This window comes from Pan paniscus, chromosome 9, assembly GCF_029289425.2.
Source record: "Pan paniscus chromosome 9, NHGRI_mPanPan1-v2.0_pri, whole genome shotgun sequence".
Lineage (NCBI taxonomy): Eukaryota > Metazoa > Chordata > Mammalia > Primates > Hominidae > Pan > Pan paniscus.
Genome location: NC_073258.2, coordinates 47422555 through 47437458, shown reverse-complemented (window position 1 = coordinate 47437458; position 14904 = coordinate 47422555). Strand labels below are relative to the sequence as shown.

The 14904-nt window shown below is 49.1% G+C and overlaps 2 protein-coding genes across 10 annotated transcripts in view; both read right to left on the bottom strand.

The window, feature by feature from the left end:
- The window catches only part of PRDM11 (PR/SET domain 11), an 88317-nt gene that overhangs the window by 9500 nt on the left and 63913 nt on the right, over nt 1–14904 (bottom strand). For 6 of the 9 annotated variants that reach the window (XM_034932440.3, XM_034932442.3, XM_034932441.3 and 3 more), the window contains exons 6-7: nt 6146–6333; nt 1062–1688 (exon numbers count right to left, since the gene is read on the bottom strand). In XM_034932440.3, coding sequence (XP_034788331.1) covers nt 1062–1688; nt 6146–6333 — 815 coding nt within the window. Of the gene's footprint in view, nt 1–1061; nt 1689–6145; nt 6334–11157; nt 13431–14904 lie in introns of those variants that run through there. The other 3 variants (XM_055094316.2, XM_057299147.2, XM_055094315.2) reach the window with 2 other exon arrangements.
- On the bottom strand, nt 11158–12814 carry LOC117974904 (uncharacterized). Its single transcript, XM_034932443.4, is given in 2 exon segments — nt 11158–12550; nt 12552–12814. Coding segments are annotated over 2 exon segments (711 nt in total). The 3' UTR covers nt 11158–12102.

Here is a 14904-nt window from a genome sequence, read left to right as displayed (position 1 = left end):
CCACACCGTGGGAAACAGAAGTCCGTGGAAGCCTATGATGGATTGAATCCCAGCCCAGAATTAGTTTATGAGCACTCCTGCTTGCCCATGTGACTTTTACTCTCCCTGTGATTGTCCACGGTTGCCTTGTCACACCCACCAGATTCCAGGCTGCCTGCCCTTGCCCTCCATGTGTGGGTGTTTGAGGGATTTAAATGCCCCCTATCAACTGGACAGCACAAGCTAGGAGAGTAGATCTAATGGAGGAGGAAAAGCACATCACACATTCCAAAGTTATATAGCAAGGACTTGGGATTCATTTGCCCTTCATTAATGTGAACAAAGGCATCTTGGATATGGCCCCAAGTGATTTCAGGATCAAAATGCAGTTTAGTTCAGACGCATGCTTTGAATACAAGAAACACCTCATTCTGAGCTAAGGGATGTGGTTAAAAGAGTAAGTGCTATGTAAACAGTCTCCCTCAGCTGCAGATATGAACTAGAAAACCTGCCTAGTTGTCGACCAACTCTAGAAATCCAGGTAGCCAACAGAATAGGGCAAAGCCATGCAGGTGAATGGCCTGGATCCCCTCACTCTCCATCCTTCTAGAACTCCAGGCTAGGGAACTGGGACCATGTGTGGCAGGACAGAGATTCAGGAAGAGAAGAACCAGGCTGTGTTCCTGGACTAAGTTAGGGAAGCCAAGAGATCTCTCCAGTGGGACACCCTGCTTGAGACTGGGGACAAAGAAAGACTGGGTTTAGAAATTGGGCTTTGGGGTAAGACACCAGTACCAGAGAAAGGCAACGGGTCAAGAACACAGCACACACCCCTTCTGCAGCGGAACTTCCTTTATTGACAAGGAGGATACAAGGGCAACACACGGAGCACCTGGCAGAGCTGCCGATGGGCCTGCCAGAGACACTGAGGACCTGGGCTCCCACCCACGGAGGTAGCCGCCTCCACGTTACACTCCTCAGGTCTCCCGGAAGGTGGTTTCCACAGAGAGCTTTAGGCTACCCTCCACACAGCCCACTGCGTGCTCTGCCCTCCGACAATAATCTCATCCAAACCAACTTACCTGCAGGGTCCGAGAACTCTGGGAGCTCCAGTACCTGTGGTGGCAATACGGGGGGCTCAGGAAGTTTCCCAGACTTAAGCATGTCTAATTCTGCCTGGAGCTCCCGAACCTTCTTCTTTAGGCGAATACAGTTAGGGCAAAAAGAGGTGGTGGGAAGTTCATGAGGGTCAGATGCAAGGGAGGCCTCGGCAGGACTGTCGGCCTTGAATGATGAAGGCTCCTCTTCTTCATCCTCCAATTGGCCTGGCTCCTTGGAGACCCCCTGGGGGACCTTCCAGTCCCCCTCCCCCTGGGTCCGGCCTATATTCTGCACACCATGGGTCATTGCTGTTGCACACCGACTGTAGGCGTCATCCTGGTATTTGGGGACTTTCCTGATGACCAGTGAGGTGCTCAGGGCCAACTGATGGGCTTCCACCTTCGCAGATTCCAGTGAGGCCTCCAGAACATCCTTGAAAATCAGGTCAATTTTCTTCTTCTTGGCTTGGGGGTGTACATCCCCCTCATCAAAGCCACGCTTGTAGGGACTTTTGCCCTGTCTCAGCACAGGGAGATGAATGGGACCCCTCAGGTCTTCTGGGTTATCCAGAACCTGCTCAGACTTCTCCCTCTGCAACCTCTTCTCTCCTAGGAAGGAAAACCAGGGTGTAAGGAAATGGGGAAAACCCCCAAATTGGAGAAACCAACAGAAAACAAAGCAGGCCTCCTGTTAGGTCACCTGACACATCCCTCTAGATCTGGGCTTTTAGGGCAAGTGTTGCAAAGGGGAGACACGAATCACTCAGTGGTCCATCAGAGCTAGACTCATAGGACCTGAACAGTGGAAAGACCTTTTATAAAGAGACAGTTTCCAAGAAGCCTCATGTCTACAAGCTCTACGGTTATAAGTTAAGAGAAATCTATAAGGGAGAGTAATTGAACATTCTTTCCTATGACCCTAGAAAACAACATCCCACTTAATCACACTGGGTGGTGGGAACATACCTCAGAGCCAAGTGAGTATCAACTCCCCCAACCTTTGCAGCTTCCCCTCAGCCCTAGCAATGACAAGATGGCTGCTTCGACTTGGTAAAAGGTACACATGAAATACCATAGGCCTCATTCCTTCCTCCTCCTTCGTTGCTCTGGAGACAGCCTACTTAAGGCAAAGTCCATCCTATGGCAACTGTCTTTTCTAATTCTCCCAGCAATCAGCAGACTAGGAACATGTGAGAAAGCATGATCTGAACTTGTGTTGTTCTCACTGACGACTAAGGGCAGAAGAAAGGGGAAGACAAGGAGACCTATGGCGCTGAGGGCTCCAACATGGCAGCCTCCAACAAGATAAAGGACAAGGTAGCCATAATGACCCAAAGCAGTCAGGAAATATAGCCATGTCTCCTTACTTGGCAATTCAAAGGACGTTTCCTTGCCTATTTCTTTCTATCATGTGAATTACTTCAATTCCCTTTGAATTACTTTCAATTGTTTCAAAGACTTTGGTGAGCTCCTCAACCATAAATTATTTTAGACTGATTCCTTGTTTTTAATTTTTATTTTTTGAGACAGAGACCCACTCTGTTGTCCAGGCTGAAGTGCAGTGGTGCTCACGCAGCCTCCACCTTCCAGGCTCAAGTGATCCTCCCACTTCAGCCTCCCAAGTAGCTGGGACTACAGACACAAGCCATCAAACCCTAATTTTTGTACTTTTTGTGGAGATAGGGTTTCGCCATGTTGCCCAGGCTGGTCTCAAACTCCTAGGCTCAAGCCATCTGCCCACCTTGGCCTCCCAAAGTGCTGGGATTACAGGCATGAGCCATGGCATCCAGCTAGCCTGATTCTTTAAAAATTACCAACATAGTTTCATAAACTGCTACAGAAGTGCTGATGCTTCCTGGTGAGAGATGCTAAAAAGGCAGAGGAATCTCTTCAGCCCTTAGAGGGTCCTGAAAGTAGCCTATGGAACTCAGAAATCTCAAAGGTTTCCTAGACCAGGTGCAGGGGCCCTAGGTGATGTGCCGCTGAACAATGACTTGAACTAAAATGTACTTAGGCTTCTGATGGCTCCATTTGCAAAAGACTTCTGATTGAAGGCCAAGGGTTTGCCATAAGCAGTCCAGATGTTCCACGCCTGGTTTCCCATAGCTGGTATGGGTGCTGTGCCCTGCCCCATGTTTGACTTCAGGTTTCCTTTAGGTTACAGCACAAAAGGGAGTTATCTATTCAGGATGCACCTTTTCTGTCCTCACATGAATACCTAAGGAACAACTTTATCTCCAAGGCTTCTGGAACCCAGGCAGCGTCCCACAGCCTGCACTTCTGTATCAGCTGAGCTACAGAAAGGGGAGAGATGGAGATAACTTGAAAATGCAACCTGTATGTCTTACAGATCAGATGCAGCACTTGCCCATTGAAAATCTCTAAAAATCAAGAGCCACATTTTCCTTTCCTCATGGGACAATCAGGCAGCAAACAACTGAGGACATCGGGAAGTCAAGCCTAGAAATCACCAGAGATTCCTTGTCATTGTTTGAAAACAACGTTGTTCAAATTTCTTAGTATGATCTTTGTGGACTTAAGGCTTTCAGAAAAATTTACGGGCCAAAAGAGACCTTTAAGCATCATGAAATTGGTTCCAAAGCCTCCATACAACATGGAAAACAAAAACAAAGAAAACCTCAAAGTAAATTAGTGAATCAAAGTAGGTCAAATAACATAAATTGTTTGAATGCGAGCTTTAGATGCAATCTATTCTTAAAAGGTAACCACAAAGGAATAGTTTACACTCTCTTCAGGAAGACTTCTGGCAACAACCAATATCCCTACTTAATAAGAACTAATAATTCATGCTCTGGCCTCCATCAGGGTGCCAACCTCCAATTACAAAGAAACCTCCTTCTATATAAGACCAAGAGTGATTGGGCATAGGGGATCTCCCTTTCAGAGCAGCAATGGCACACCCATCTGGGACACCACTAACCAGAGTCCGCTGAAGCTACAGGCTATAGAGGCACACATTTAAAAGCCACTGAGCTCCATGACCATTCCCAAGGGCTTCAGGATCACCCATAGCTGTGGAACTGCCCCACTGTGGCTTTCAATTTCCTTCCTATTTCTTACTGCTCAGCCTGACCAGGAATAGACCCTCTTCCCTCCTGTATCTTCATATGTCTTGGTGTATCTCCTTTCAAGTCTGTCTGACACGCCTCCTTTGAACCACTCCAGAAAGCTCACACCCTTCTCTGAGCAATCCCCTGTGGTCTTGGGGCTCATGGAGGATGATGCAGCTTCAGGTGCTCTGAAGAAGACCACTGGGGGGAAGAAAAGGACATCACAAATCCAGAAGAATGCAAGAAGGTTATGACCAAGGGATGAAATCTGTGTTCTCAGATACGATTTCTCTGGGTTTTCTTTTCTTCTAGTGGTATGATTCTTTGGAAAGCTTCTTGGCTGTCTTCATTCATTTCTTCTTTTATCCATTCAACAAAGACTTATTGAGTCCCTACTATGTATCAGGCACTTTTACATGAGGCATCTCCAGAGGTCACATGGAAACCACTGCAGCCTCATCATGGAAGCACGCCTTGCCAAGTGAAACCAACATGTGCCAAACCCTGAGATCCAAAGAAGACAAGAAATGAGTATGTTTATGGGGTCTCCTTTTACTGCCCATCATCTCCAGATACCTTTTACCAAGTCAGGCAGCAGCTGTGCACTCAATGTCCACAATTTGCTTTGTTCTGTTTTGCTTTTAAAGATAGCTTAATTTGAATAAGTCACTCCTACCCCCTTTTCATCTTCTCCCCTCATATTCCAAGTGAAGATTTATTTCCAATTAGTAAGTTGGTCAGGAACACGATATGGTGAGGCTTGGGAACAGCCTTGGTTCCTGGCACCAGATAGACTCTAGGTGTTTGGATGCGTGGTTTTAGTGGGGAAAAAAACAAACAAACAAACAAAAAAACTCCCTTGAAAGAAGGGCCTGGACTCACCAGTCTACCCTGGTCAGGATGAGGATGGAATAAAAGGGTAAAGGACTAGGGGCTGAGAGTAGTTAAAACTGCTTCTGGATGGACACCCAACCCACCTGGCTTCCCACACCTAAGTCACCATCCCACCTCCTGCCAACCTTCTTCTTTTGATAGGGATTGTTCTTTCACCTCATCTCATTAGGACTGCAGTACAGACACCAGGAGGAACCCAGGAGGGGACTGGTTTTGTCTGGGACATCAGGTAACATTGCAGGTCAGAACTTAGACCTTGAAGTCAGACCAATATGGATTAGAAACCTAGTTCTGTCCTTCCTAGCCAGGTGACCCTGGATGAATCACTGTATTCATTTGATATTCGGTTTGCACATCTGTAAGATGGGTAAAAGAATGCACGTGGGATCATGAGTATTAAAAGTTTATAGCTGAGGACTTCTGATGATGGAGGTGGGCATTGTCCTAAATGCCACATGTCCGTGACTCCATCTACTTCTCGGGGTGCACTGACAGGGTAGGGATGGCTGCTATGATGATTACATGGGAACATGCAGAAAATGTGCTCACAGGCTATGGAAAATATATCAACACCAGATATTGTAGGTAACTGAAAAAATGAAAGGTCATTTCTTCTACTCTTCACAAACTTTTAACCACAGGGGTTCCCAGATACCCAACAGGCCTCTGACGGTGGTAGAGTGGGGTCCTTGGACTGTTGTCAGTATTTCACATATTGAGTATTTAGTAAATGTTACCTATTATTACGATCATTATTGAGGCAGTGGCAGTTCATAACATCTTTTCATCAACTGGAGTTGGGGAAATAGGGTACATTTTGATTAAACATATTTGCTCGGTTTTGGGGGCGTCTCTCTCATGAATACTCTGAAATGTGTGTGGTAAGGATTTCTGAGACCATTTCTAGGGGAAGATAACATGCTGGGGTGGCCCCTGCTTGGCCCAGAGCTGCTGCTCAGACCTCAACCATCTGTTCCCCCGAATCACTCTGGGTCTTCCCATTGCTGGGAACCGTATTTCTCAGGAAGCTCCAAAACAAGCTATCCAGGCCTCCCCTGGGGCTCAGTGGTGGGCGCAGCTCATGTGGAGCATGGCACTCACCTCTGGCCAGGTTGCGGTGAATGGTTTCCTGGGACATGCTGTGCAGGCGCTTCATGTAGTCCTCGCTGTACCAGACCCGCAGCCACTCCCCAGGCCGGATGTCCCTGCACGCCCGGAAGTAGATGCGCTCACTGTGCTGGAACGCCAGCAGGTTCTGCTCCCTCTCCTCCCGGGAGATGACCACGTACCTGGTGGGGAGGGGAGACAGGTGAGAACGCATGGGCCACCCTTTGTTGAGTGCCCGCTGGTGCCTGCACAGTGCTGGGCAAGTGTGGATGGTTAGAAGTCCACAGGCATGTGGGCCCATGTGAACATCAGCAGAGCAGCTGCCCTGTCCGGAGAAGCAGCACCAGCCAGAACCCATCCCTGTCCCAACGTCACCGTGTTGTGGGACCTCAAGCAGATCTCCAAACCTCTAAGAATCTCTGTTTTCTGAGACTGGATATGACACCTGCCCTGCCTGCCTCACACCATATGGAAAATATATGAACTAAATATTATAAGTGATTGAAAAACTGAAAGGTTATCTCTTCTACTCTTCACTAACTTTTAACCACTGGGGTTCCCAGATACCCACAGGCCTCTGAAGGTGGTAAGGCTGGGGTCCTTCAACTGTTTCCAGTATTTCACAAAGCCTTGCTGAAATAGCCCATGTGACAAGGTGTCCAAGAGATCAATTAATAAATGCTAAAGATCAAAATCTTTTAAAAAATGGGGGCTCCAGTGGGGACAGGGGAGGAAGGTAAATAACAGACTACAAAAGGTTGACAACCACTGGTTAATCTTACTAAATGATTTTAAGATAAGGAGACTGAGGCTCAGAGAGGCCAAGCGACTTGCCCAAAGTCACACGGCTAATAAATGGGAGATGGAGCTTTGAGTCCTATGCACATTTCCCACTGTAACTCATGGCTCCTATGTGGGCATGTAAAGCACCAACTCGGCAATGCCCAGAAAACCTTTAAAGTTCTGTCAAACCCTCAGAATCTATGGCCCTCGCCCATTCTCACTGAAACAACATGTGCGACATCCAGCCCACCACCCTACCCACCTCCAAAAGGTGGGATGAGGGAACACCTGCCGAGGAGTGAAGGTGTACAGATCAGAGGGCAAGAGGAAATTAGTTGACGTTTTAGGGTTCTGAGCTACACAAGCACCTAGGAAATTTGTAGTAAAAAATAAACTTCTTTATGTTATGGTTTGTCTCAAAAACCAGGGACAAAAATCAAAGTCTGTCTGATTGGTGTAGCCCAATGAATTATATCTGGAAAAGTCCAGGGGAAACAAAAATTCACAGAAGAATTCAGATGGATAATAAACAAATGAAAAGTATTCAGCATCACTAATAAAAGAAACACAGCGTAGTACATTGTCTCATTGGCACAGATTTCTAAAAGATGATAATATCTCTATTGGTAAAGGTGGTAAGAAAGGTGTCTCCTGTACTGATGATGCAGAATTAACAGGTGCAACCCTTTAGGAAACAATTTGGCAATATGGCTCAAGAAACATAAGTTATGGATGAAGTATGCAAACCCGGCATACCAATATGCTGACTTGTATCATTGTGTATAGCAGTACAAAGGCAAAACATTTAAATGTCTAATACTAGATAAGATTTCGTAAATGATGTTACATTTATGTAATGGAATGCTATTCATCTATAGAAAAATGTTTTCAAAGACTCTTTTATGACATGGAAAAATGGTGTTGAAATAAGATAGTGTGAGAACAATAGGACTGGAAGTAGACTATGGTTCCAATAATGCTTTAAAAACAAGCCCCAGTAAACGACTTGAAGGAAATATACCAATGTTTTAACAGTGACAACCCCTTACAGGTGGATCATCTTTGTAATTTTGCATACTTTCAAAGTTTCCCTCAATAAGCAACTATTACTATCACCCACCTCACTCCTGACACACACATAAAGAAAAGAAATATACGAATGCCAATTCCAGTATGAGGTGACAGTGGTGGCAGCTAGCAGCATGGAGAATCTACATTCTAGAGGTCCCAGGGATGGCACCAGCTGCCCCTCATCTATATCCTGCCTTGTTCATCTGGAGATCCTGGGAGGAGGCTGTTGCCTTCCAAGGAGGATCACTGGAGTCCAGGGAACAATCCATTCTGGCAACAGGATGCTGCAAGACCTCAGAAGGAGTAAGACCAAGGCAGATGGGAGAGCAAATGCTGGCTTTGGCTGCTTCAACCTTTTGAGAGAAGCAAGCCACAGGCTCCACCATGGAGGTGTAGAACTTGCAAGATTTACAGTGCTTTGATCCGCCAGAATTTGCATCTTTTCCTAGGTCTGTGTTCTCTGTTAGCCCCAACACATCGGTGTTCTTATCACATCGGATATAAGCATCGCTATCCCTGAGTAGTGAAGACCACAGGGTGATTTCCACGCACCCAGCCAGGATGTTATTAACAAAGGACTTAAGAGAAAGGAAAAGAGCCCCTTTTCCTTTAATTTGGAGTGAGAGATGTCACTCCAAATTAATAATTCCCAATCTCAATTCTACAACTGTGAGTCAGTCTTTTCTCCATAGCTGAGATTTCTTCTGAATATGCAAAATATTTCCAGTCCCCAATTTAGTGAGAGTCTAGGATTTGACATCCAAAAATAATCAACCTTGCGGTTAGCACAGAATAGAAGTTGTTCCAAACTTTCCTGCTCCCAGATACAAAAGGGAAACCATTCATTCATCTTTTTTCTCACAAGACTCACTTGAATCATAGCACTATGATTGGAGAATACTGTCTTCTCCTTTTTTCCTTCCAGTTTCTAAACAACCACCAAGCTCTAAAAGCTAGAATTATTTCTCTGACACTTGACATCAAGAGAAAAAGCTAGATGAGAAATACATTCCTATCAGGGATTTATTTATTCAAAAGAGCAACTTCTAGGGTGTGTCAAAAGGTTTAGAAAGACTCAAGTCAATTTAACTTTCCATCTTCTGGTCTTTTTCTATCCATCAAGAATCAATATTTGGAAAGCTAACCTCAAGGCGTTGTATAAATCACAAAGTATTTTCAAAGGCAGATCAATGCTTATTCAGATTTTGTTGTATTTGTTGTTCTGAAACTTAGCATTTGAAATACAATATATATGGCAACTCTTGGTGAATCACAACCCATTCCCCTGACAAGATGTTTATGTTATACCATTTAAGAGGTAAAGCTAAATGAAGCCAGCTAGGTCCCCAGACCTGTTACCTCTGATTAGATCTCCTGCTTTTAAGTGTTTTGCCTTAACACCTGCTGGCTCGACCACCCCCCAGAACCCTTCTGTCCCCATTCACAACAACCCCTTTATGAAGAACTGTGCCTGTTCCATTTATTACATGGCTGCAGAAATCAGAAGCCCTCCCCAAGGAGTGGAAGGCTACCAGGAGGGGCAAAATCTATCCACTGTGGCTGAGCAGCTCTTTGCAAGGAGGTTTGAAGAGTTACCAGGTCACTACCTTTTGAGAGAAGGCACAGAGAATGCCTGGCTGAGATTGTTCTGCAAATGCTAGTGCTTATTGAGGCATTTCAACTCCAACCCACAGAATTTGGGACCTTTGGAGCAACCAAGGGGAAGGTGGTGGTGCTGCTGATGGGGTGGAGAGCTCTGGACTAAACCTGTCATGATGATCCTGGATTGTTTTTATTCCAACCTCCCAGCTGACCTTGGGGACTGGATAGGTAAGTACTAAGACAACAATTCTCAGACCTCACCCACTGTGTCTTATCAAGTGCATCATATTTTCTAGCTGGGTCAGCACATGACTATTGTTTCTAACGCAAAGAAAACATAACACAGGGCATCCATTTTGCTGGAGGGAATTGACTAGGCCAGTCTCAGACACTATTGCATAGTGGGTATCTTCAATACAAAGGAAGCTGCCCCAGTTAGGGAGGCAGAACTAGGAAAAGACCGACTGAGAAGAGGCTGGGCTCTGTGTTCTCACATGCATAGGTCTCCGGGCTAGGAGGGGCTTTGGGTCACACATCCACCCACCAGATGGTCACCTGGTCATGGCTAGAGGCCTCCCTCTTCCAATTCATTTCTGTCTCTCACCCAAGTTTCCTCTTCCTGTTTTAATGTGCTAGCCCAACAATCCCCACTGAAGCCAAGAAACAGAAACTGAAAATCTTTTCCATCCCAAGTTGACAAGTCCTCACTGTCCCTTTTGCTCTGACTTCCGTTTCAGTTTTACAGCTTCCAATTTGGCTCCTTCCCTCCCCAGGAAGAGAGAGAGCAGCCAGCCAGTCACTGCTTCATACATTGACCTTGGGAGAGAAGGCCCTGGGAATGGTTTCACGGCATCTTTGCATCTCTCGGAAATTGGGTAGTCCTCCATTTCTATGGCCATGCTTTTTGGCCAAGAACTGTGGAGGATGGCAAGTTAGAACCTTCTAGAAAGGGGATCTGTGGGCAAGACTAGGGGATTTCCTGCCTGAGAGAAGCTCTCTGAGACTGGTATTAAGCCAGGGCAATGCACAGGTGAGGAGGCTTCCTCTTGGCAGAGGAGGCAGCTTTGGTTACTTTGAGAAGCCTCAGATCTAGGTGGGCAGAGCCTTGCCAGTGCCAGACACACAGACACCTGGATTGGTGGGGAGGGTCATGCCTCCAGGTGGCCCCTAAAGTGCACTGGCACATGGACAGCCCCTGACCCTTCTAGAGCCTCCTGTCTGAAACGGTGATTGTTTTTCCAGAACTTCTCGCTTACTTTTAGGGAACAAAAGGTAAAATTGACTTAGCAACACCTCACTTTTGAGCAGAGAAATGAAATATAACTGAGTGGTTTCGTGCATGCATGCCCTTCCTTTCCTCCGAGGGCCTGGCATGGTGCTGGATACAGGGAATCTGGCAGTTTATAGAATCAGGGAAATCAAGGGGCACTTGAGCCCTTCTCACCAACTTGCTTTTCCTTAAACATCTAACCCCTGCTTTGGGGTCCTCGAGGTTTTCACAGGAAACGAAGAAAGAGAATACACACCAAAGAAAGATCCTGGACACTGGGTGTGTTCAAAGAGTGAGATTGATTTCTTTTTATTGCCATCTTAACAAAAATACTTCGGAAGGCAATCTTTGATTCCAGCATCGGAGGCCGGGCAATTCCAGGCAATAATTAAGCCATCGGGCTGTTGGACAGGAGAGTGTTCAGTTTGAGGGAAGCAGGAACCCCCAAAGAACCACAGAATGGGGAGATGGAGCCAAAGGCACAGGGACATTGCAGTCACCTTCCATTCTCCCTACGTGGGACAAAGCTTGGCTTGGGTTTACAAGCAGCGCTCCAGGAACAGCCTTGGAAGGCACTGGATGCTGCAATCCTCCCAGCTCCCACTATGGCTGGGGGCAGGATGGGAGGGTGGGGGGTTGTTGGGTGGAGGGGTTGGCTGGGGGACTTCTGCTGGGGTCAGCTTCAGGTCAGGGAAAAAAAGGACACAGAGCTGAGGTGCACCCAGGTCAGAGCTAAGCTTGTATCTGCCACCTGCCACTTCCCTCTCTAATGCTAAGAACCCAGTTTTCTCCCCACACTCCAACATGAAACATGAAGCTAGAGGTGTATGTAGCTAGTGCGTAAGCAGCCCGAGCAAGCAGAGGCAAGGCATGCTGGAACCTGGAATGGGACATGAGCCCCACTGGGCTCTGGATTCTTTTAGAAGCCAGGGAAGAGGTTGCCCTCCACTCCTGAGATCTGGCCCTGCCTCTCCAAGCCACTGGCTATGAGCCATAGAGCCAGGGCAGGGTGGGAGAATCACCTGCTAAATGCTAGGTGCCTCCCACCTCACCCAGGACAGCTGAGGCAGAAGCAGAGATACAGGGGGCAGAGGCCTGGCAAGGGGCAGAGGCCTGGCAAGGGGCAAGACCTGCCCCCTGCCTCCTCTTCCCACTACTCCAGATCTGGCCTCTGACAGGGGAGCTGGGAAAACCGATACCCTGGCTTCCAGTCCTGGCCCTCTCACTAACTGGCTGTGTCATTTGTCTTATACAGATGATGATGATAAAAATGATCATAATAATACCTGACTTGGCTGTCTTGAGCTGACTGTCCTGAGCCCCCACTGAGACCACCCAGACTCTGCAAGGGCGAGGAAAAGCATAAAGTGCTCTCTATGAATGCAAGACAGTCTTTTCCTTCCTCCGACGTCATCCCATTCTTCTCCCCACTCCAAAAAAGGCAAGCACAGCAGCTGAGCACGCGCACAAGGGCAAGCGGAGGGCCAAGGCGGGCACCACCCCCGGGCAAGGGAGGGTAGACCCCTCCCTGAAGGACCGACTTGACCTGCCCATCAGGCCTCACCCCCTTCAAAAGCAGCAGCATCAGGGCCTGGGAGGTCACATGTGGGAGGCCGATGCAGCAGCCCCAAGGTTGGAAAGTGGGACTCCATTTGGATGCTCCCCACTGTTGCCCCCCTCCCTGCAAGGCCTGCCACCACGGGACACAGACCAAGAGGAGAACGATCTCCAGGCCAAGCAAGCATCAAGCAGGTGGCTTTTCTTGCATCTTCAGCATCCGCCAAAGATGAGGGTGCGGGTCTGAATACATGCTCTGTTAGACCACAGGACAGCAACCTGCGCTCGGTGAGGAGGTAACAGCGCCCCCAGTGTCCTACAAGGGTCATCGATCCTGTTCCTGGACACGAAAGACTGGCCCCTGTTGTGAGGCCAGACATCCCTCCTCCATGACTCTTCCTCCTAGTGCAGACTAGCTGGGTTAGAAATTGTGCTTTCTCTTCCGAGACCTGGTAGTCCGTGTGGGGGCTGATGCTGGGGAAGCTGGTGGGGGCTCTGGCAGGGGGGCTTGGGCCTGGGTGGCCTGGGGAGTGGAGCCCGTAGGGGCTGCCCCTTCTGGCCCCCGCTGAGATGCCTGAACCCCATCCCGGATCTCTGTCAGCGTCTGGCACATCTGACCGACACGGCTGGTCAGCTCGGCCATGGCCTGGCCGATGACGTGCATGCTGTTGGCCATGTCCCGGTGCACGGTCACCAGCTCCTGGCAGAACTGCCGGAACACCTCGGTCTGCTGGGCATGGACGTGGAGGAGCTGCCAGTCAAGGCCCGTGGTGGGTGGGCTGGGGTGCGGCCGAGGGGTCCTGCAGGCAGCCTGGGCCTGGGGCGAGGGATGGGGCAGGGCCTCTGGCTTGGGGCCCACCGTCTCAGACTGGTCTGAGGAGGAGGATGAACGGAGCAGGGCGGGCCTGGCCAGGTGGGCCTCTTCCTCCGGAGACCGCTGCAGAGGCACCCGAAGAGGCTGCCTTGAGGGCCCAGGCGCCTCCTCATCTTCATCATCTTGGGGGACAGAAACAAAGATGGAAAAGTGGTTACAAAAGGGAGAAGGAGGGAGGCCCAGGGGTTGGCCCTGCCCCTGAAAAACACCTGAGTATCCCCCTGCCCTGCCACCCTGTGGTCTAGTTTGGCCCCCGCCCATAGAGAAATCCATGTTCCCCAAATCCCTGAGGTGCGTGGGCCCAGCATCCCTGGGGGGAAGTTCCTCTTCCTCTCAACGGAACAGCTCCATTCTAGTGGGGAAGAGCCCAGGCCAGGGGACTTGGAGACCGTGGCCCAGCGGCTGCATGCCAACCCAGCAGCTCCTGACCTCAGCAGTCAGTTCATCTCTCTGCACCTCACTTTCTGCAATGATAACGACTGCCCTGTCTACACATCGAACCGCTTGGCTACCTAATTGGGTTGTTAAGAAGAGTCATAAACAAGATGACAGACATGAAGGCGCTCTGTAACGCTGAAGGAGCGGCACCTGCCTAAAGGTACTAAGACGCTCTCGGCCCTCTAAGCACCAGACTTTCTGAGGCCACGTCTGCATTGCTTGGGGCCATCTTGTGGCCTTGCTGGAATCTGCACACTTTTTTTTTCCATAAGTTACTGGGGTACAGGTGGTGTTTGGTTACATGAGGAAGTTCTTCAGTGGTGACTTGTGAGATTTTGGTGCACCCACGACCCAAGCAGTATACACTGTGCCATATGACGCAAAGGCATAAGAATGATACAACGGACTTTGCGGACTTGGGGGGAAGAGTGGGAAGGGGGTGAGGGATAAAAGACTACTAATATGGAATCTGCATCTTTAAATCACTGCAGCAGATGCTGACAGGCTGAAGAAACTGGCAGGACAGTGCAGAGCAGGAGAGCCACCTCTGCAACCAGCCCTGCTGTCCCCCTGTCCCCCAAGGCAGGCTTCCAGTTCAGTCACATCGTGCTCCCATCCAGGAGCATCTGACCGCACAGGGGCCATCGGACAGACTGCTCCTTGCAGCCGGACACAGGGAGGGGGCCCAGCCTCTGCACATGTGGGTCCTGCTTTCTGGTGACCAAGGGTATGGGCTGATCCCTGTGGCAGGATTAAATGATGTATGGGCTGACCCTACTGACAGGCAAGCCCTCCCTGCCTGGATCTGCGGACTCAACTCAGAACCACCCCCCAGGAAGGTGATGGGGAGGACAGACAGGTTTATCTTACAGTTACCTCATGCCTCCCAGGGGTCCTGGGGGCTCACTTGGGCCAGCTTGGTAAGAGTCCTGTGTCTCTTGGCAGTGTTTGGTGGGACAGCAGCCATCCCCTGAGATCCCAGAGACCTGTCTAGCATGGCCAGTGTTGGAAGGAGTGAGACCCGGCGAGGTGATGCTGCTCCTTCCCTCCCAGGTCCCCGTTCTGCCAAGCCCCTGGCCGAGTGCTGCCGCAGCTGGCCACTGCCAGGAAAAGGAGGGCTGTGAGCCTGCCATGGGGGTGAGCGGGCTCTGCCTGATG